At 35.9% G+C, this 24,141-nt stretch overlaps 1 protein-coding gene across 2 annotated transcripts in view; it reads left to right on the forward strand.

Moving 5' to 3' along the window:
• RAPGEF4 (Rap guanine nucleotide exchange factor 4) overlaps positions 1-24,141 on the forward strand; it is a 356,019-nt gene that overhangs the window by 47,449 nt on the left and 284,429 nt on the right. For both annotated transcript variants that reach the window (XM_072612340.1, XM_072612339.1), the window contains exon 3: positions 8,201-8,289. In XM_072612340.1, the coding sequence (XP_072468441.1) occupies positions 8,201-8,289 (89 nt within the window). The remainder of the gene's footprint in view (positions 1-8,200; positions 8,290-24,141) is intronic.

A 24,141-nucleotide genomic window follows, 5' to 3' on the forward strand; every position in this document is an offset into this window, starting at 1 on the left:
TGTTAGGAAAGATCTAACCTCTTGGGGTGATGGTCTGGCCAGAGTGAAGGGCAGACAATGAAAAGAGATACCCACTGAGTCAACAAACAGCACGACTTGAGGGCAGTTGTGTAGGGGGCAGGCTTAGCTTTGGGAATTTTCATCCAGTAGACTGTGTGTGAGGTCTTAGCTGGGGCTGGATGTAGCACAGTTACCAGACCCAGTCCCCAGAAGTTATTTCAGTGAGGAGCAAGTGCACTAGTGAATGCAATAGCAGAGGGGGTAGGTTCTGCTAGCTGTAGTCACTGCAGGAGAGCAGAGTCCCTGGTTTCAGTTCCAGGTCAGAGGGGTGAGCTAACACTTACCACTGCCAGAGGGACTAAAGGGAGCAAAAATGTTGGTGGTGATAGTGGTACTGGGAGCCTTGGTCAAGGCTCAGGAGTGGAGAGGAGTGACCAAGGTCACTCATAGATCAAGCATGAGCAAGAGGAGCAGTGACCATACCTGGTCGTGGATTATAGAACATTGGAAGAACCAAAAAGTCAAAGACCACCACTTAAGGTTCAGGAAACAACAGCACAAAAAACCTGAAGCCTAAGACATTATCCTCCACACTCCAGGAGCAGAATCTGACCCTAACATAAAGTTAATAGCTAAGACATAGGCTGGTTAAAAAAATGAATAAACAACAGAGACAGAATCTGACCATAGATAGTTAGTATGGTGATAGAGGAGATCAAGGTTCAAATTCAGAGGAAGACAATGAAGTCAAAACAGCTACATATAAAGCTTCAAAAAATATAACATGATCACAAGCCTCCCAAAAATTCTTGACAGAGCTTACAAAGGACTTTAAAAATCAAGAGAGGTAGAGGAAAAATTAAGGAAAAAATAAGAATCATGCAAGAAAAATCAAGAAAGTCATAAAAAGAAAATCAACTAATAGGAAAAAGAAATCCAAACACTTATGGAAGAAAATAACTCTTTAAAAATTATAATTGGGCAAGAGGTAGCTAATGACTTCATATGATATCAAGAAACAATAAAATCAAAAGAGTGAAAAAATAGAAGAGAATGTGAAATATTTCATTAGAAAAAAAGGAACTGACTTGGACAACAGATCAAGGAGAGATAATATAAGAATTATTGGACTGATTATTGGACTACCTGAAAGATATGATAAAAAAAAAGAACCTATGCACTACACTTCAAGAAATTATTAAGGAAAATTGCCCTAAATTTTAGAACTAGAAGGTAAATTAGAAACTTAAAAACATCCACTTATCACTTCCCCAAAGAGATCCTAAAATAAAAACTCACAGAAACATTATAACTAAGTTTCAAAGATCCCAGATCAAGGAGAAAATATTACAAGCAACTAGAAAGAGGCAGTTTAAATACTGTGGAACTATAGTCAGGATAATGCAAGATGTAGCAGCTTTATATTAAAAGAACAAAGAGGATGGAATAAGATTTTCCAAAGAGGAAAGGAGCTGGATTTGCAACTAAGAATAACCTACCCATTGAAGCTGAGCATAATCTCTTAAGGGAAAAAGGGAAAGTTTAATAAATTAAAGGACTTTCATATAGTCTTGAGGAAAAGAACAGAAGTGGTCAGACAATTTGATCTACAAGAATCAGGAGAAGCATAAAGTTAACATGAAAGACTAATCATAAAGGATGTAATAAGGTTAAACTCTTTACTTCTTATATGGGAAAATGCTATTTGTAACTCTTAAGAATGTTATCATTACTAGGGTAGTTTGAAAGAGTGAGGAGAAGTATAATGAAAGAAATTATCTCAGAAAAAAGACATGAGTGAGAATCTGTTACAGTGGAGGGCACGAGGAGGTGGAGGACTATCAGTGCTAGAACCTTATTCTCATCAGAACTGGGTTAAAGAGGAAATAACATATTTATCTAGTAGGGAATAAAACTCTTCTTAATTTACAGAGAAATAGGGTAAGGAAATATGATAAGAGAGAGACTGAGAAGAGAATGTGAATTAGGGAGGCAGTGGTCAGAAGAAAGCCAGACTTCTGAGAAGGAATAGGGTAAAAAGAGAGAAAAAGATAAACAGTGAGGGAAAATGCAATGGAGGGAAATACACAACTAGCAATTTTAGCTTTGAATGTGAATGGGATGAATATATCCATAAAACAGAAATAGCAGAATGGATAAAAAACCAGAACCTGACAATACGTTGTTTATAAGTAACATGTTTAAAAATGAGAGACATATATGAAATAAAAATAAAGAGCTGGAGTGGAATATATTAGAACAGGGGTAGCAATCACAATCTGGATTTAATTAGAAGAGATAAATAGAGAAACTACATTATGTTAAAAATGTTACATTATGTTAAAATGCAGTAATATTAATACTAAACATATATGCACCAACTGCCCTAACATCTAAAATTTTAAAGGACAGGTAAATTAATTACAGATGGAAATAGATAGTAAAATTATAATATTAGAGACTTCAAACTTCCCCTCTCAGAATTAGATAAATCTAACCAAAAAATAAATATGAAGGAAGTCAAGCAAGGAGATGAATAGAATCTCAGATAAACTAGATATATTGAGAGAATTGAATGGAAATAGGAAAGAATATACCTTTTTCAACAGTATGTGGTACCTTTACAAAAATTAACCACATATTAGAGAATGAAAACTGAAATGGAGAAAAAGTATTACACGCATCCTTTGCAGATCATAATGTAATAAAATTACATTTTAATAAAGTACCATGGAAACACAGATTAAAAAATAATTGGAGACTATTTAATCTTAAAGAATGATTGGGTTAAAGAACAGGTTAATAAAAACAGTAAGTAATTTTATTAAAGAGAATTATAATGATGAGATAGCATGCTAAAACTTATGGGATGCAGTAAAAGCAGTAAACAGACAAAGATTCATGTCTCTGAATACATCAATAAAATTGACAAAAAGCAGATAAATGAATTAGGCATACAATTGAGAAAACAAATAACAAATTAAAAATCCCCAAATAAAGACCAAATTGGAAATCCTAAAAATTAAAGGTGAGATTAATAGAATTGAATGTAAGAAAACCATTGAATTAATAAATAAAATGGTGAGTTGATTTTATTTTAAAAAGCAATAAAATAGGTAAAAAATTGGTTAATATGATTTTAAAAAAGAAAGAAAACCAGATCAATAGTGTCAAAAATGAAAAGTGTGAGTACACTATTAATAAGGATGAAATTAAAATAATTGGTAGGAGTTATTTTGCCAATAAATTTAACTGAAATGGAAAAATACCTAAAAAGTATAAACTGGCCAGATTAACAGGAGAGGAAATAAAATATCGAAATAAAACTATTTTAGAAAAAAAAGAAATTGAACAGACCATGAATGAGCTTTCTAAGAAAAAAGCATCAGGAACAGATGAATTTGCAATGAATTCTACCAATCATTTAAAGATCAACTAATTCTAATATGAAATAGATTGTTTGGAATTAAAGGCAAAGAAAATGTCCTACCAAGATCCTGTTAAGAAACAAATACGGTGCTGATACCAAAATCAGGAAGAGCAAAACCAGAGAAAATGATATACCAATTTCACTAACGAATATTGATGCAATAATCTTAAATAAAATACTAGCTAGGAGACTACAGATATGCATTACAAAGATTATATATTGTGACCAAATGGAATTTATACCAGGAATGTGGGGCTGGTTGAATATAAGGAGAACTATTAACATAATTGATTATATCAATAGCAAAAGCAACAAAAATTGCATGATTATATCAATAGACTCAGATAAAGCTTTTGATAAAATACAACACTAATTTCTATTAAAAATACACACCTGAAAGCATAGGTAAAAGTGAATCTTTCCTTAAAATGATAAGAAACATCTATCTAGAACCATTAGCAAGTATTAGCTGTAATGGGTATAAGCTAGAAGTCTTCCCAGTAAGATCAGGAGTGAAACAAGGGTGTCCTTTATCACCAATATTATTCAGTTCTGTACTAAAATTGCTAGCAATAGCAATTAGTAAAGAAAAATCAATCAAAGGAATCAGAATGGGCAATGAGGTAATAAAAAAAAAAAAAAAGAGCAGACAGAAGTTAAGTGACTTGCCTACCCAGAGTCACACAGTTAGAAAGTATCTGAGGTCAGATTTGAGCTCAGTTCTTTTGGACTCTAGGCACAGTACTCTATCTACTATACCATCTAACTGCCTCTACTTAATAGCTTATAACATTTTTGGTATCATGGAGTTAGAACTGGACAGACTGCCAAACCATTATAAATAAATAGGTTTAGTGATGAGTGACAAATTTTTTTTAAAGTAATTTATTTTGGTAGATGAAAAGGACTGGAGTGTGTGTGTGTGTGTGTGTGTGTGTGTGTGTGTGTGTGTGTGTGTGTATTTAGGAATTTTTGTATTAGTTTCGTATTCATAGTGAGTGACCTAGGAAATATAAGTATGTGCCAGCTTCAGGCTCATTCCATATCTTTCTCCCTGTCTCATAGACTTTTGTCTCATGGCTGTTGAATCCTTTTTTGCCCCAATTTTCTACCATGATCCTGTAGGGCAATCTTAAGACAGATGAAGTCCATGACCCCATAGGTCAATGTTGACCATTTGTTCTAACAAATTTGGCTCATTTTTTACAGCTTTGGAGTGAATTTCCTCGTTTGTTTATAACATCAGTCTTGGAGACATAAATTAATCTGAACATATTTTGTGTTCTGTGTGTATAATCTTCTTCATTATCTCTTCTTTCTGCCACAACTCAGTCATACTTTTGCATCTTAAAGTTGTGCTGGAAAGCCCTCTCCTTGAATTTCTGGAATTTTTCCTTACTGTCCCTAACTCATTGCTTATATGCAGGATCCATAACAAAATCTCCCATCCAATTGGATTAAACCTCTTGTCTGATCTCATTTCACTTCATCTAATGATTTTCAAAGACTTTGTGCACTCACTAGTCCAAGGTTTTGGTGTTTATTGCTTTACTGAGACATATTCTTACCTAAAAGTAGTGAAGTGGTTTCAAGTCAGCCCTTACATAGGTATGAATTGTTGGACAAATATCAGCAAAATAAGTTTGTTGCTGCCATTTTGAAAATGATTCTCTTGAAGGAAATGGGATCCCATTAAATGACTATTGAGTTGAGCAAGGCTTAATTTGCAATTTAGGTCCAAATATAGTACAAAGATGTTAATTCTGGAATCAGAGTAGGACATGACTTCAAATTCTCCCTCATATGCCTATGACCTATATGACCTTGGACAAATTACTTAACTTTCCTGGATGGACCTCAGTTTCCTCACCTGAAAAATGAAAGAGTCGGATTAGAGAACTACTGATGTTCCTTACAACTTTAGAACTAATGACTCTTTGATCACAAGATAATTCTTACCCATGGTGACTCATGAAATGGTGAACCTTTCTTGGCTCAGTCCATGATAGATATGTACTCATCAAAATATCAGTGATTCTCATGAGTTAAATTGATTCCAGGGTTTAATTGGATGGTATATATTTGATTATATATTAGTTTCCAAAGTATTATTTCTTACCTTACTGGGCATTAGTGTGGGGAGAAAAACAACCTGTTTGCAGCCTTTAAAGAATGTTAAAGGAAAGGCTCCCAAAAAGACCCTCACAGGTACTGAAGCCACCAGTAGGATGAAGAATGGGAAAGATCATTGGAAGTGGCAAGAGTCTCATGGCAAGAGTCTCAACTTTAGAATATGTTCTAATTCCACTTCAAGTAATAACTAGCTGAATGACTTTAGGCAAGGCACTCAACCTCATGCTGCAGTTTCCCTCTCAAAAGGATAAAGGCAACTAATAGTTATTCTATGTACTTTGTAGGGCTGTTATGAAAAGAAAATGAGACTGTAGATGAGAAAGGATTTTTTTGTGGGGAGAGAGAAAAACTATAACCAGTATTACATGAGGTCATCTAAAAAAACAGGTAAAAATTTAGACTTGGTGAATACAAGTGGAGTTGATGTCTCATAGTGATGATGTGGATCTAGGTTTGTTTTATTTTGTTTTTGCATGTGAAATGATGTTGATTTATGAGAGGAATTACTCAATTACTCAGTCTTTTTCTCTTTTTAGAAAAATGGAAGTATGTCAACCTACTGTAGACAGGTGGAATAAAGATGAACTATTGTGATATTTTCTGAGAATTTCCCTATAAAAGGCCTTTTTAAAAAGATGACTTAATTGCTAAGGATGACAACCAGCAAAAGGGAAAAGGCCAGCCTGGAAGAGAGTTTTTTTTAAAATCATTTTTTTCTTTTGTTTAACATTTACACAAAAGTTTGACTAGCCTTTTCCATGCCTAACAGTAATACAATGGTACATTTGATGATGGAAAAGAATATTGTCTATACTGTGTATCAGTGAAAATAGCTTAAATTTATTTACCCTACTTGTTACAGTCAAGTAAATTTGAGACACATGAAGAGACTTTGCTTCTGAAAAATGAATAGATTATATTATGACTTTTTCCTTCTCTTGCCTTCCTCATAGAGGAAGAGTACTAGACTTAGAATCAGAAGGGCTAGTTCAGATATCCTTTAAACACTAAATAGTTGTATGATCCATTTAACCTCTTTGAGCCTCGGTTTTTAAATCTACAAAATGGGAATAATTGCATATCTATTCTATACAACTGCCCACACATCAGTCATGCCATCCAGAAACTTTGACTGATGAATTAAAAAAAGAATTTAGCTTTTTATGGAATTGTTATGTGATTGCCATTAACTTTTCTGCCAGAAACTATGTATTGAATATGAAAGATCAGCTTCTTTCCACCTCTTTATCTGGCGTAGCTCTTTTAAAAGATACCTTTATTTGTATAGGGTTTTTGAACTAGACATTTCAACCCCTCATCCTCCATGTACTATTCTTTGGAATAGTTCAGAAATATTTTCTTAAATAGGTATAGGCAATGGGGTTTCTATTGTTTCATCCTAACTTCTATGATATCCCAAGTGAAAGAGAGAATGAGATTCAAAACTAAGAAGGTCCTTATGTGGTCATTTGTTAAGTTAACATATTAACTACATGACCAAGAACAAACAAATGGCTGTGAGTAAAACTGTTTTTTTTCCAAGGAGAATATATTTGACTGTTTTAGTAGGATAATTTATTGGACAGCATATGAGGCGAGATGCAGGTCTAGAGAGTATTACTAGATTGTCAGCTTTCTGAAGGTGAGAATTATGTCTTATTTATTTTTCTTTCCCCTATAGTCTAGCACAGAATATTGCACATAGTAGGTGCTTCCTAATAAATCACTGTTGTATGAACAAATAAATATTGCTTTAAATGCATGGATATGGTAGAAAGAATCCTGAACTTGGAGTCAGAAGATCTGTGTTTGATTCTAGTCTCAAATACTAGGTGTGTGAATTTGAGGAATACATTTCATCTCTCTGGGCCTCAGTTTTCCCATCTGTGAGACTAAAGTTTATAAACTAGTACTGTATCTCTTGCACAGAGTTGCTGTACAGTGCCTTGTAAAAGTTAAACATGACATAAACATGTGCTACTAGTTATACCAAAAACAAGTAGATTCAGTTATAATCTGTTAGTTTGCTTGTTTTTATATGTGTGGAGTAAATACTTTATAATATGCTCAATTTGGGGGATTTAATACTTAATTGGCATTTAGATTATATTTTATTTCAGGTTTGCAAATTACTTTACAAGCATTATGTCATTTGAGCCTCAAAACAAGGCACTGAAAGTATTATTATCTCCATTTTACAGATGAGAAAATTGAGGCTTAGGTTAAATGATTATCAATTCAAAGAAGTGAAATGTGAGAAAATATACTGAAGATGAGAACTATTTTTAACTTTAGACAATCCTCAAGGATCATATTGTCCATCATAACAGGCATAAATTACCATCATTCTGTGGTTTTGAAGAAGCCATTGCCCAAGAATCCTCTTTGATAGAATGTGGGATGTCAGCCTTCACAGCAACTCAAAAAAATCTGTGAATTTATGTATAAGGAGTAGGACAGCATATTGCAGACTTGGAGAAATGGATTAGAGATAGGAATATTTAAACAAGGCAAAAAAGTTGTTTTGTTTTACTAAAAATAAAGGTACATTTTTCCATATTTGTGATAATCTACAGACAAACTCACCAAGTAATGAAGTCAACTTATTCGTGGTATATTTATACTACTTCTTTTCAGTATTTCGTCAAGGGGATATTGGAACAAACTGGTATGCAGTCTTGGCAGGCTCCTTGGATGTCAAAGTATCTGAAACCAGCAGTCACCAGGTAAGAGTTCAGCTTACTTTTTTTAGAATCAAGCTTTTAAAAAAATTTAATTAAAATTTTTAAAAATTTTACATGAAAGAAAATGATTAAAAACAATTCAGATAACCCCACATATTTTCATGCATTCAAAAGTTTCTCACCAGAAAAATCAATTCTATCCTTTTCTCCTTCTTAGCATTTCTATGATATCCCCTCAGGAGTCTTCTCCATCATAATACCTTACTTCCTACTATGCTGTGTCCCCCAAGAACTGAGACCTCAATTTGGGAAATGGAGGAGAATTTTGACAATCATTGTTGACATTCTTTCTGTCCCTCTCTTTCTGTCTGCCTATCTCTGTCTTTCGGTCTCTGTCTCTGTCTGTCTCTCTCTCTCCTTTCCTCTCCTGTTTCTCCCTCCCTCCCTCCTCATAATAAAGGAAGATTGATTACTTGGAAAGATAGAAATGAACAAAGACAGCCAAAGAACAAATGCAATATTTACCCTTGGTACAATGGGCTCTTAGCTTTCAGAATATTATTTTTCCATTCTGACATGATCCTAAATTTTCCACACTGTGCTCTTAGGAGAAATCAATTGATATCAATAAGTCCTTGAACCAACCCATCTTCCATGGGCTATGCTCCCCATATGCCAGGGTAGCAGTGTACAGTGTAGGTCAGGATCTTCCTCTAGAGAGCTACTTTCATCACAGGTCAGTGAATATCAAGCATTTCCTGACTTATGTAAGGACTTATACTTCCCTCACTTATACTTAGGGGTCTGGGAAGCAGCAACATCACTAACTAATTTTGTGTTTAAGGCAAAAATCTAATATTGCCCAGCTCATCCTAATGGCATGGAATTCTTGGCATAGGAGATGATTGATAATTTTCAGTATTTTCTAGAGGGTACACTGGTTTTGGAGTGAGAGGATCTGGGTTCAGATATTGCCTCCAGCACTTAATTACTTTTCTTTTAAAAAACACTTTTCGTTCTGATTTGAAGCTGAAACCTGCATATGTTGTCTGCCCCTTTAGAATATGATCTTCTTGAGATTAGTAACTACTTTGCTTTCCTGTTTATATCTTCAGCACTTAGTACAGTGCTTTGTACTTAACAAATGACTTTTTGTTGATTCATTCATTTCCATGTTCATCCATTCATTCCTATATATGTGATTTAGAGCAATCATTTAACTTCTTTGGGCCTCAGTTTCCTGATTTGTAATATAAGGAGTTTGAACTAGATGACCTTTGAGGTTTACATCTTTGATCCTATGATGCCTTAGATTTGTTAGACATTTATTGCAGCTCTTCCAGGGAAGACTCCATTCTCCCCTGCCTTCACTCAGGTGCAGAAATTGCTTTAGTAGGAGACAAAGCCTTTCATTACAAAACTTAAGAGGGAACTTAAAACTGAAATGCCAGGAGACATCAGAATAACTTTGGAGAACAGGTTTTAATTGTGAAGTAGACAATTGATAACACTAAGCACCTAAAAAAGAGGGGAACCATAAAGAGGAAGGAATCCCAGCATGAAGGGAAGGCTGGAGTGTGAAGAAGATGCCAAACTTATAAACTGTAGAGTTCTGGTGAAATCTAGTCCTGCTTTTTTGTTCTGATGGATAGGGTCCTTCCATTTGTGGCTGTACTGTTAAATTCAGAAACAGAAGATGGCCAGCAGAGGGAGCTACTTCACCATTCAAAAATTTCACTAACGTCGCCAATGTAAGCATAGAGAGAAGATGCTTTGTCTTATTTGCAGAGGATCTCAAAGCTGGACCGGATGTTTGGACAAATACAGTCAGGATCCATGCAGATCTTGATGAGCTGGAGCAATGGGTTGGAAAGAATAAGATCAAATTTATTAGTGATAAACATTAATTCTGTATGTGGTTTTAAGAACAGTCTTATAAGTTACGGGATGAATAAATTTTGGCTAGACAGTTTTTGTGGGAAAGATCTTGGTAGCTCTAATGAAAGGCCGACTCAGCTGTGTCAACCAAAAAGTCCAGGCAATCTTGGAATTCATTAAGAGATACATAGTATGCAGAATAAAGGACCTAATAGTTTCTATCCTACTATTATTGTTTGACCACAGCTGAAGTAGGTGTTCAGTTCTGGATACCAAATTTTAGGAAACAGGAAAGATGAAGAACCCCTAGAAGAGAGAATGAGAATGCTGAGTGACCTTACAACCATGTCAAGGAACTCAGGATGTTTAACCTAGAGAAGTCTTGGGGGTGGAGGGTAGGGAGCGGAGATTTACAATGGTGTTCAAATACTGGAAAGGCAGCTGTATGAAAGAAGGATTAAGTTTGTTCTAATTGGGTCTAGAGGCAGGTAGGTGGCTCAGTGGTTAGATCATAGGTCCTGGAGTCAGGAAGACATGAGTTCAAATCTAGTCTCAAATATTTAATAACTGTGTGACCCTGGGCAAGTCACTTAATCCACCGGAGAAGGAAATGGCAAACCACTCCAGTATCTTTGCCAAGCATGGAGAGTATTGGCTTGCTATGGTCCATGTGGTCACGAAGAGTTGGACATGACTAAACCACAACAACTTGGGTCTGTGAGACAGAACTAGGACCAGTGATTGGAAACTTCAGAAAGTTAAACATCAAGAATTTCCTAACAATTGGAGCTACCTCAGATTAGAATGTCAGCTACTGGGTTGCTTATCACAAGACAGGCCTTTAAAACAAGAGTTGTGTTACGGACCATTTGTTGGCAACATTGTGTGTGGGGGGGGAGGAGGGAGTTCTTGTTCTGTCTATCAAGAGATCCTGTGACTCTGTATGAGGAAAATTCCCACCCTGCTGGTTTACTGAAGCACACCTGACCATCCTGTTTTGAGGCATTAACATTTCAAGATGAGGAAGTTGAGAAACAGTAGCCATAGACACCAGAACTGAGTTCTTGGCATGGCCTTGACCCTTTACATCTTCTTAGGCTACCTTCTGGCTCAAATGCAGAGTCAAATGCTCTATCTGGCTTCTCTGTTTTCCTCAAATTCCCAATTTTTGGCAGTACTCACTGAGGGTCCCTACTTCTCCCTCATCCATCATATTATTCTCTTTACACCTAGGCTGGGGAGTCTGGATGTGAAAGAGTGTTGCTAAATGGAAAGAAGAAAGACAGAAAAGGCAGACTAGAAGAAAGAGGCCCCTTTCTTGTCAAAAGTCTCTAAAAATGAGCCTTGCTTGCTCTCAGCAGTTAGTCCAACCTTGAGTTTTGGCTTCCTTTACTGTTACTTTTTTAAAGAGCAAGCTCTTTTCCTTAATGTGGCTTTCCTAGAAAGTGTTTAGGGAATGCTATTTCTAGTATAGTCAGTCCTGAAGTTAAGAATATGTTGTATTTTTAAAAGTTCATTCAGAATAAGCTGGCAGTTTGGAGCTCAGAATACAATTCTCCAGAGAGCCAACATTGCCTGTCGCCGTTTGTTTCATAGGACAATCCACAAAAGCTCATGTAATCTGTAATCCACCAGAAATGTGGAAGTACTGAAAATTTCCAGCTTTAGAACTTAATTATTTCATGGGATAGTGTTTCTATGGATTCAGAATCCATTTCTAATGAAAATGGATTCAGCATGTCAGTATGAGGCACAAAGAACATCTAACAACCAAGGAAAGAGGGACTCCCATAGTTTCTAAGTACTTTTGTGACCTAAGCAGTGTCTCTAGGAGTTGGGGATGGGCATGGGAACAGAATAGGAGTAAATAAGGCGAGTGTACAGGGTTTGCTGGAACCCAGGTCAAATGATTTTCAAGAGCCAATTGTTAAATTTTCAATGTGAGCATTTATACCTTTGAAATTGGCAAATGTCAATTTAGGGCTTGATTTATAGAGCTGGTTGTTAAACGTTTATCAGAATATTACTAGGTGAAGCATATAGGCTCACAGAATTTATATCTGGAAGTATTTTGGACCTCATTTACGGATGATGGAAGCAAGACATAAAGAAGTTAAGTGTCTTGAGGGAAGCAAGAGAAGGGGGATGGAGTGCCAAGGTTTCAAGGATAATTTTATGGTGCTTTAGGGATTACTTCTGGCACAAATACCTGGAGACCTTTGTCTGTCCCTAGGCATATCCTAGGCATCCTCTTCCATCCCTCTAACCCTTTCCTTTCTCCCACCAGCCCAAGGGATTGACTAGTCTGCTTCCTTTTCCACTTCTATCAACTATTGTTTCTACCCTGACCTTTTCTCCTTCAAGGCACACTGTAGAACATAGTTCATTCTTTGTTTATCCCTTACCTTCCTGTTTCTGCAGAAAGCACCCCTTTTGGAGTGCTTATAAGTGTTTTTACTGCTAATACCTGGAAGTGGAAGTAAATGATTTCCTCCAAAGCCTTCCCCATCCCACTACCTTTTTCTTTTCTTACTTAGACTTTGTTGAAAAAGACAGTTCTATGCAGTTGCTAATAGAAGATCTCTGGGTAAACAAAATACAGAAGGAAGATATATCTAATTTCAGAAAAAAATGAAAACTACATACAGACTTTATGGGAACTGGGCCCAGCTGAGAATTCCGGTGGGGATGGGTCTTCAGGAGAGAGTGGGCAATGAGGAGAAGTGATGAAAGATGGGGAAATGTCAGGAGGAAAGTTCTAGGAGAGGGATGGCATAGCAGTGAGCTTGGAAGGTTTTACGAAAGAAATCTTATATTATTCAGTTTATTTAAGTCTCTTCCAAGCCCTCCCTGTTTCGTAGGCTTCTCCTCTTTATGCAGACTTCTGTACCTTCTGTAACAGACCGTTGGTTCACTCTGCTGATCCTTTCTGTTTCACCCTTGCTTTCCACCACCTTCATGCCTTGTTCTTAGGAATCATGAGATTTCAAGTTGGGAGGCTTCTGAGAGATCATCTAGTCCAATCCCCTCATTTTTCAGATAAGAAAACTAAGGCCCCAGGTGATGGAAGTGACTTGAAGAAAGCCACACAGTAAATAACACAGCTGGTATTGATGTACGTAAATTTTCCTGGTTGGTGAGGAAATAAAGTCATTGACTCTGAGCCAGCCTCAGGCCCTAGGTGCTGCTCTTGTAGCTCCCCAGAACCTGAGCCATCAATGTCCCCTGAACTAAGATTAAAGGAATGCCCTGATTCAGCCTTTTCTCTCTCCTAGGCACAAAGTTTGTTTTCAGCTTTCCATGTTCATGTCCCTGCAACCATCCTCACAGGATTGCCTGTGACTTCCCCAGCTGTTCTATTTGCCTTCACTTCATGGCTTTTCTTACCCTCTATGAAATAGAGTCCTTATGTTACTCTAGGGCAGAAGTTCTTAATCTTTCTTGTATCATAGATCCCTTTGGAAGGCTGATGATGCCTATGGACATCTCAGAGTAATATTTAGATACATAAAGTAAAAAATTGAAAAGGAAACCAACAATGTTGAAATACAACTATTTAAATATATTTTCAAAAACAAAGTTCATGGACCCTAAATTAAGAAACCCAGAGTTAGAGGTTTAGAAATAGTTAGTTTAATTTCCATTTGGAGTAATTCTTTGCTGAGATTTTATTTGTCTAATTCCCTCAGGATGCTTTTTCTAAGTAGGATACCCCATTCTCAGGACAGATGCCTAAAGATGCCATATTCCCACAAGAATACATCCTTCACTGCAACACTTCAGTAGGCTTTTTGCTTCCCCATCTTATTTATATATAATGAAAACAAATACAATGTCAGTTCTTCATTAAATTTCAGTGGGAATGCTAATTTGTTAAAATTTTAGTGAAAATAAATTAATATGAACTGTTTATATATATGCATACATGTATATGTCTGTTTGCATACATATATGTGTTCTCTCTGCACTGTTTTAAGTTATGAAACTCTAAATATTGGGTTAATGAAAATGGGTTTGCAAATATCGCAGTGGATGGGATGACAGGACCACCTAAATTTTTGTAAAGACAGTTGTCTTCCCTTTTCTCACATGTTCGAGAACACTCCCCAGAGACATTTATGTGATTACAGAAAAGTACCTGGATGGAAGGGAAGATATGTACTGACTGTTTCATAACCAAGTAAGACATAAAAGAAGGCTGTGATCCTGGTTATATTGCCCTCCCCATTGGGGATGTTGGAAAATTTTATGGGGGAGGAAAGAATGCCAATGGGAAGGAAAAGGAGGAATCATGGTAACAGTAAGTGGCTTAGAGATGTACCAAGAAAGGCCTTGACATCAGCAATATGAAGAAGCTAGCTGAAATCCAAGGGGTGAAGGCCTGAAAACCTAACTAAATTAGAATCCAGCTAATAGAGTTTAATCTTGTTAAAAAAAAAAAAAAAAGGAAAATAATATGATGATCTATTAAAATATCTACAGTTTTAGTTCTTAAATGTCTGTTTGAAGTACTAATAATCAAAGGTGATAAGTAACAGCCTGACAAAAACAAAATAAAGGCAACCATATGGGTGTGGTAGAGAGCGTGACATGGAATCAAAGAACCCAGGGTCAAGTCTCAGATCTGTCACTTACTGGTTGTTTGATTTTGGATGAGCTAATTCTGCTCTCTGGGCTTTAATCTCTTTATCTACAAAATAAAGAACCCAAACTTAGATATTATCAAAGGCCCTTTCCAATTGGAAAGTGCCTGGAACTGTATTTGTCTGTGGTTGTGACTACAAAGCTGTTGTTTTACCACAAGGGGGCGGTAGTAGAATGTCAAAAGGCAGAAAACCTATTTGTTATACACTTGGAATTCTAACTTTGAATATTTAAGAAAATGGCTTAGCAATTTCACTTTCCTCTGAGAAACACAAAATCAAAGACGGTATATTTGGGTGAAATTTAGGAAACTAATTTGTTTACCAATTTTAGCTCCTCAATAATTCATGCTGTCCTCTCTCATACAAAGACTATATCTCTAAAAAAGACTTACCAGTAATATATGTGTGGATACTAGTTTATTTCTTTCATAGTAAGATATCCACCTCCTTTCCTCCTTTGCTCTATGTTTCTCCTTCTCTCCTTCTGTCTCTTTCTCCCTCTCTCCCCTCCTTTTCTTTCCTCTCCCTCCCCTTCCTCTCATCCTTCTCTTTTCAATAAAAGATCTCTTCTAGAATGCTTGCTTTGTGTTAGGCAGTAGTTTATAGTGGTAATTGTAATTCCTGACTATTTGTCAATGTTTGAATTTTGAGCGTTGTCAAAGAATTTGATAGTTAGTATTTCTCCTCGGCATATTGCCTGCTTTTTCATCTCTAGAAAACTTTTGGGAGAATAGTCTACAAGTATATCTTGTGTATACTGTACATTGTGAAAATGTGAGGAAGGAATAGATACCGTTCTCAGATGATTTCTACAATAGATTAGTTCTTCACATTCCTATAGATGATGAAGAGAAGTATCAGATATAAAATTGTGCTGCTTTTATTGGAATATTCATTATTGATTACTTATTGCCCTTCCCCTCTCCAAGTTTGACTTGGAGTATAAAACTTAACCTCAAAGGTACTGTTCCCTCAAGCAATCCCCTAGGCATGTCCAACTCCTTCCAGATACCTTGATAGACAAGTTTGGGATAATTTCCTCCAAAAATTTCCTTATCATCATCATCAAGTGATGTATTAAACAGGGAGAAGTTTTCACTTTCCCTTTCATGCAAGGTCTTGTTTTGGTTGTTTGTCTTTTATCCTGGAAGAGGGTCAATGATGTCAGGAAAGTGATGTCTTATCTTGCAAGTGAATTGGATTTAACTGAGGCAGGCCTGTGCAAAGTCACCAGCCTTACTTTGTCCTCCAGAGCCATCTGGGTCTAGTGGCAAGATATAGATCAGGACAACTGCGGATGGCCCCAGATGCAGTGGGAGACCTTGGCCTTTTTATGCTAAGGCCTTTTCCAGGTCTTACTTTGTCTGAGCCAATGCACATTCAGTGATTAAGGCTAGGGAAGAAATGAGGCAAAAAATGGCCTCTTTTTTACCTAGTCAAAAACACATCAGTCTTGGAGAGCTGTACACAAGTCAAAGGAAGGAAAATTTTCCCAAAAATGATCTTTCTCATGATGCTTCCGTTTGTGGATGACATCCCTTCTGTTGCACTGAATCCCAAAATACCACATAATCTTTTCGATGAGAACCATGGCCAATCAGAAGATATTGGTATTGCAAGTAGTGAAGCAAGTAAGCGAAAACTAAAGAGATAAAGAATATGTATTGTTCATATTGCGTAAATATTAAGACAATTAGCTGGTGCAGGGGCAAGAGTTCTGGAACTGGAGTCAGAAAAAACTGAATTAAAATGCTGCTTCAAACTCTTGCTAGCTGTGTGACAAGACACTTAATCTCTCCCAGTCTCGGTTTCTTCATCTGTAAAATGAGGGGAATAATGCTTCATTGGGTCATCAGATCAAATGAAATCAAATGAAATAACATGTACAGTGCTTGGAAAACTTAAAGCACTCTATAAATGCTAGCTATTCTTCTTATTCTGATGGTGGTGGCGGTGGCATACAGTTGGATAATAGATTGCTTTTGGTGTCACTTTGATGCCTATTAAGTTACTCCATGAGTACATACATCTTGGACAGAAATTGTGGATGGGCAATTACTTCAACTTAGAATTCATTAGAAAGAGGGCGGAGTAGGACGTGTTTGGGAAATGCACGATACTTTTGGTGATTCTAAGATGCTCCCTAACTACCAAGGCCTATCTTTATAAACTATACAATGAAACTCCTTGGAAGCTAAGTACTTTGGATTCAGTCTTTGCATCTCTTAACACATAGTGACTTGCATATAGTAGATAATAAAAAAAAGTATTTGATGAATGAACATACATCATCTCCTGCTATATGATCTTAATCATGGAACACTTCAAATTCAGAAGAATCACCATTTCTTATGTCCCCAAAACACTGGATAGTAGTAGGTTTAAACATATTGTCAGTGATATAAGTGCCATGAATTACATTTGTGCCGAGCAAAGAGATGGGCCAATCAAGGTTCAGGGCAGCTGCTCTGTGAAGGGTTTACAGGATGACTTGGACAAGAATCAGGCAACAACATGAGATGTCATGAATGGGCTGAAATCTTAGCTGGTAGAGTGAATGCCCATACCTATGAGATTCAGTAAAGTATTGAAATGCTTTATTTTGTTGTTTCTATTGTCATGGAATCCAGTAATGAAAAGGTGTTAAGATTCAGCCATGGGACCTGTGAGTGTAGAGCATCAGCCTAAATCAGTGTCCTAAGTTATATTCTATCAGAGCCTTTACTTACTTAATGACTTGTAGCAGAAGTTCCTTTATTGTTTATTGGATGAAAGCCTTTGACTTGAATGTGTTCTACCTAACTGATAGTACATAGTTTTTCCTCTTGACAGTAAATGCAATCAAGTGTATGTGGCAAGCTCAGAGATCAGGTTGCATTAAATTTTATTATTTAAAAAGACTCAGGAGCACTCAATAAATTTGAGTGATAAATTTGAGATAGTGCAGAGAAGTCAGATACTATAAAACTTAATGGAAAATGCTACCCAAAGGACTAAAATCTAAAGAATAGAAGAAGTTTTCCCTCTACACTGAATAATTAAAGGACTAATACAGTCTTTGAAGTTATTCTTTATTTATATTTATTCAAGCCATTCAAGTCAAGGTAAGTTTAATTTATGAAATAAGAATAATTGACACCATTTAAATGATAGCTTGTTGACTGGTCATAGAAGAGGACATTTAAAAAATGTCTACCAAATTATATGTAGATTTCCCCAAACTTTTTATTATTTTTATTATTATAACTAGTGAAGTCTTATTTTACTTTGATAATATCTCTGGTTTTGGGAAGTTGAATTTCAAATGACAGCTATGTATGTATTGGTAAAGCAATATTATATGTGTAGTTCTTTAGATTAGGTACAGTCTTTTAAAATAATGATGCGTTACCATTGCACATCCACCAGCACTCCAATTTTAAACAGAAGCTGACTTTGTATAGTATTTCAAAGATCCACAATTCCTTTCATGTGGATATTCTTTCTACCTATGCTAGTCAGAGTCCTTCCATCTACAAATGTTGAGATTTAGCCAGGTTGGTGCTTTGGCCTGAGAGGTGATGTCATGACAGCCAGATGGGAGCTGCCATTGTTTGGCTAAAGCAAAAGCTGGAGAACTCAGAGTCACTTCCAAGGTGGCAATTAGGCATCAGGGTAGGTCTTTAATGGAGTTTACAATGAAATAAAACAAATCAAGCCCTCTATAGAGATAAGAGTGTTCCAAGAAAACTCAGTTTACAATGATAATATTAGTAATGCAGATAAATTAAAGAGTCACGATTTGAAATCTAACAAGGTCCAAAGAGAATTCTTTGGTTCATATCAGGCTTCACTAACAAGGACTCCTCTGACTATCAAGCCTGGAGACTCTGAGTCTTTTGCAGACTGTTTGACTGTTAGACTGGGAGATAAAAAACAAAAAAAAACAAAAACCTAAAGTGGTAGAAGCTACTTAGAATTGGCCATAAAGGAGAAATTATTATAAAGTATATCAGAAATTATAATTATTTTCTTTTAGTGGTATATACATACATATGCATATTTCTATGTATAGAAGAAAGGGAATGTGGCAGAATAGATAGAGCTGACTTCAGAGTTAGGAAGACCTAGATTTAGGTTCTGGCTGTGCTGTATATTGGCTATGTCACCCTGGGCAAATTTCTTAACCTCTCAGTGCCCCAGGCAATTCTCTAAGACTATAAATTGTAGAGAATGTGCCCACTTGTATTAATAGGAATTTCATCACCTAATAGTGTGGCAGCTAGGAGTGCAGTAAATAGAACACAAAACCTAGACTCAGGAAGACCTGAGTTCAAGTTGGGCCTTTGAAACTTACTAGCTGTATGACCCTGAGCAAGTCACTTAACCTAGGTCTGCCTCAGTTTCCTCAACTGTTATAAAGAAGTCAGGAAGATTAATTTTCCTGAGTTCATATCTGGCCTCAGACACCTCCTAGCTGTGTGATCCTAAACGAGTCACTTAACTCTGTTTGCCTCAGTTTCCTCATCTGTAAAATGGGCTGGAGAAAGAAATGACAAACTATTCCAGTATCTTTGCCAAGAAAACCCCAAACAGGATCACAGAGTTGGACACAATTGAAAATGACTGATAACAGCAATGGCGCCTATTGCACAGGCCTGTGAGGATCAAAGTGACCTCATATTTGTAAAGCACTTAGCACAGTGCCTGGCATACAGAAGGTGCTCAATAGATGTTTGCTCTCTTTTCCCTCCTCCCCTTTCCTTGAACTAATGACATCACAGATCAAGTCCCTATTTCTACTTCATGATTTATATTCCATACAAGTAAGTATGTAGTATATATGTATACAGGTAGGGGTTAGGACATTCATTTTTTTATTCCCTAAAATTTATCTCACAGTGCTGTAACTTTGGACAGTACCTACCCATATATCTCTTGCAAATCTGTAAACCAGGTCTCATGCCTCCTAAAGAATGCTGGATTTGGAACAAGAAGATGTGGACTTGATCCTGGTTCTACTAGTTAATACCTTTAACACCTTAGGCAATGCATTTATCCTTTCTCTGCCTTAGTTTCCTCACCTCTTAAAGTAAAACTATTCAACTAGGTGACCTCTAAAGGCCTTTCTGACCCTATGCCTGGTTGTTAGAACTTTTCATTGTTCTAACCGTTCTAGAAAGTAATTTGGAATCGTGCTTTGTGACTAAAAGTAACTAAAATGACCATATCTTTGGATCCAGAGATTCAACTATTAAGCATGTATCCTAAGGAGGTGAATAATAAAAAAGAAAGGCCCCAAATTCAGCAAAATGTTTACAGTAGCACTTTTTGTAGTAGCAAAGAATTGGATGAAAATATATGCCCTGTGATTAGAGTATATACATATAACAAAATATTACTGTGCTGTAAGCAACAGTAAATATGAAGAATACAAAAAAAGCGCAAGAAGACTTAGGAAGTGATGCAGAATTGAGGTCTTTGGAATTAGGCAAACAATACATACAATGATTGCAACAGAAAAGGACAATAAAACAATAGAAACTGAATGCTGAAAAATTACAATAACCAAACTTGGCCCTAAAGAAGAAATATGAGAATAACACTGTTCTTGTCATTCCCCTCCCCGCCCCCCCCACTTTCTGGTGCCGTGCATTCCAGAGCAGGTGTTGGTTAGTTTTACTGAACTGTTTTCTTCTTCTCTTACCATAGTATCGGGAGGTGAAACAACCATGATCATGTAGCCCAGTCATCTTATAACAAGCGCTTACTGCACACAGTTGTCTTGATGGATACAAAGTACATTCAAAATGATCATAATGAACTATTATGAAATTCTACCCTCTGTGTACGTGCACACACATATACACCATGCTTAAAGCTCCTTTGGATGTTCATTTGAAATCAAAACAAATTGCTATCCATCATTTGCATATAGCTAGCTCCTCTTGCCCACTTTTCCTCATCTTTCACCATTGATTGTAAACTACTAATATAGTCCATACATATCCCTGCTGATTGGTAAGAGTTCACTACATTTCACCAGGAACAGCCACTCAAATATGTCTTCTTCCTGTCATGCTGCCAAAGAGATGCCCCCTGCTCCTCTCACCTCCTTTTCTACTTTCTGTTCTGAGAACAGTAATCAAATAAATTCATGGCTTCTGGAAAGGCTTCACAATTTGATTGTCTTATAAATTCAGACACTATCTCTGTGACTTTACCCTTCCTTTGCCACCACTTATCTCTATGCATTGTATATTCCTATTAGAATATGAACTCCTTGAGTCAGATACTGTCTTTTTTGCACTCTTTAATACTTCATATAATCTATTTCATTCATTCACTCATCACTATCTATCATCTATCTATCTGTCTATCTATATTTCAAAACATAATTTTCTACTCATATGTACCTTAGCCAACATTTTCTGCACCAATAATCACATGCACTTATCTGTGTACTTAATTACATGGCAACATAAATGTCATGGATCTCTCTCTCTCTCACACACACACATACATACATACACACACACACACAGAGCTAGTAAGTGTCTGGGGCAGGATTTGAACTCATGAAGACAAGTATTCCTCATTCCAAGCCCAGTGCTCTATCCGCTGCTCCACCAAGCTTCCCTATCCATTCATTTAGTGTACCCTCACTGCTCAGGACAGTGTGATAGGCCCTCTGGAGGATATAAAGAGACATTGATGGAATTTGGAGATAGATCTGAGGCTATTTCCATTACAAAGAATATAAGAGTACATATCATTTTGAGGGCTTCAGGACCCTTATGGTAACCTGTGATCCTTTTTAACAGAGCCATGAATCATTTTGGGTTCTGTCTTTATAGTTCAATTCTTTCTTTTGGTATATGACAAAGGCTTCCTAAAAGGTAAATAGAGATGATGATACCATACTACCAGGTTTTGATTATTGGTGGTAACATGGAAGCATTTGTAAAGTAAAGCCCCACATAATCCAAAATCCTCTTATTGATCATGAGGTTCAACCTACCAGAGCTACTATTGAGCAGAAAACTTATTCTATGTAAATTTCACAGGACTGGACAGTGAGGAGTTATACAAACCTTTCTTACTATCAACAATGTTAATTTTTTTATCACCAAAAATAATGAAGTATCTCAAACACTTAAGATGACAAGAAGAGCTGATCAGGAGAGCAAGAATACAGGAAAGCCTATTTTAAAACAGTTTTTGATGAATTATAGCAAATCATAATCTGTCCTTAGAATCTGCTTTACTAAGCTGAGAGAGATTTACTAAACAGAGAGAGTACAAAATGCCCAGAGTCCTGGGATCTCTTATCATGGGCAGTTTTCAAACTGAAAATGTTCAGTTTTGTTTCTTGACAAACATCCTTCATTTCTTCCCTGCTTTTTAATTCTTTTCTTTGAATTTATTGATTTTATTTTCTTGAGCACAATTTTATATGGTAATATCTGTGCAGAAGCAATTTTCCATTGTTCAGGGATCTGGACTATTATGAACATTTGTCTTAGTAATGTGATTACAGAGTAACTAACTTGATCTTAATAACATTTGGCTATTATCATGTATTAGATGCATGAAAGGAAAACAATATATATTCTAAAGCAGAGAATTATCCTTGTATGCTTCCATAGTTTATTTGCCATAACAAGGTAGCTGATGGAAGGAAAGATTGTTTCAGATGACATTTGAGTAACTATTGGTACTTTTTATTTAATTTAAAAATTGTAAGCAATTGAAATTACATTTATATATAATTATTAAAAATTATCATTTTACTACCATCAAAAATGACCGCTCAAATAAGCATAGAAAACAAGGGAGGAAACCTTACAACAAATATTTAGCTTTTAATAAACCAACAAAAAAAATGATGTTCTGTGCATTCTATCAGGTCTGTTCCAAGTTCCACCATGTTTGTCAGCTTTTTACTTTTTCCTTCTCCTTTTCCCTTTCCCTTTCTATTTCTGTTTCCCTTTCCATTTTTTTTTTTTGCATAAATGTTAGTGGATGGTCAGTTCTGGTTCTGTTGCTTTGTTTCCTTGTCACCTCGAATATGGAATGACTATTCTGTATTTCTCTGAAAGCTTAATGTTTATTGTTATAGTATCATAAAATTCTATTGTATTATTAAGTCATATTTTACTCAGCCGTTATCTAGTTATTCGATATAGGCTATTTTCTAACAGTTTTGCTATTTAAAAATAGAATAGCTATTGATATTTTCATATAGCTAGTTCTCCCCTCCCCCTTTCATGGTGTCTTAGGATGCATCCTATGAATCGAATCTCCAGGGCAAAAGGTAAGATTAATATTGTGATTCATTCATTCCATATTTACATTTTGCTGTCCAGAATGTTTGCCTATTGGCATTATCTAAAACCAGATAGAATTACTTCTAAATTTCATAAGCAATATTGCGTACAAATTCATTTGTTAGTGTTGAGAAGTATCTGGATTATCTTATTGTTTGAATAGTTGCTTCTTGTGCAGCGTTTTTAGATATACAAACTATTTTCTTTACAATAGCTCTGTGAGGTAATATAAATAAAATATTGTTATACCCATTTTAAAGACAAGGAAATTACCCTTTTCTTTCTTTGTTTCCTATCCCTTCCAAATTTCTGAAACATATCATTGTCTTCTACTGTTCCTAACTCCTCTTCAATTCCTATTGTATTCATATTTGCCATGAAAGCAGAGTCATTCTCACAAAGATTGTTTGTCATTGACATGTAGCTAAATTCAAGCAGTGACCCACCACAATTTGAAAGGCCTCATGAAGAAACATTATCCACCTCCAGGTAGAGAACTGATGGACTCATAATGCAGATTTTATTTCATTTTCTTCCTTTTTTTGGCACATAACTAATGCAGGAATTTGTTTTGCATGACAATACATATTTGTAGTGGGGTTTCTTTTCTTTTTTTTTGCCTTCTCAATGGGAGTAGTGAAAGGGAGAGAGAGAATATGGAATAAAATGGAATTTAAAAATAATAAACAAATTCAGTTGAACGTTCTTTTCTAATTTTCCTTAGATACCTTGCTACCTTCAACATTGTGACCATTTAACATTCATCTAAATGTTCTTTGACTTAATTTCCAGAGCAATCTTTCGATCTTTCTGTTAAAGGGAGACTAAAGGTTTGAATAAATGACTGACTCATGGACTCAGTTGATTAAATTAGAAAGAATAAGAGAATGTAAAACTATCCTTGATACAAATAATTGTTCTTACATGAAACAGAATATTGTTGTTCCCTTATAACATTTTGTTAATTCTTGACCATTTGTGGTTTAATCTCCTGGGGTCTTCCTATTCTATTCCTTTGGTTCTTATACTACTCTGCCCTGGTGTTGTCAGTTAATTTGTTA

Source organism: Notamacropus eugenii, chromosome 5, assembly GCF_028372415.1.
Source record: "Notamacropus eugenii isolate mMacEug1 chromosome 5, mMacEug1.pri_v2, whole genome shotgun sequence".
Lineage (NCBI taxonomy): Eukaryota > Metazoa > Chordata > Mammalia > Diprotodontia > Macropodidae > Notamacropus > Notamacropus eugenii.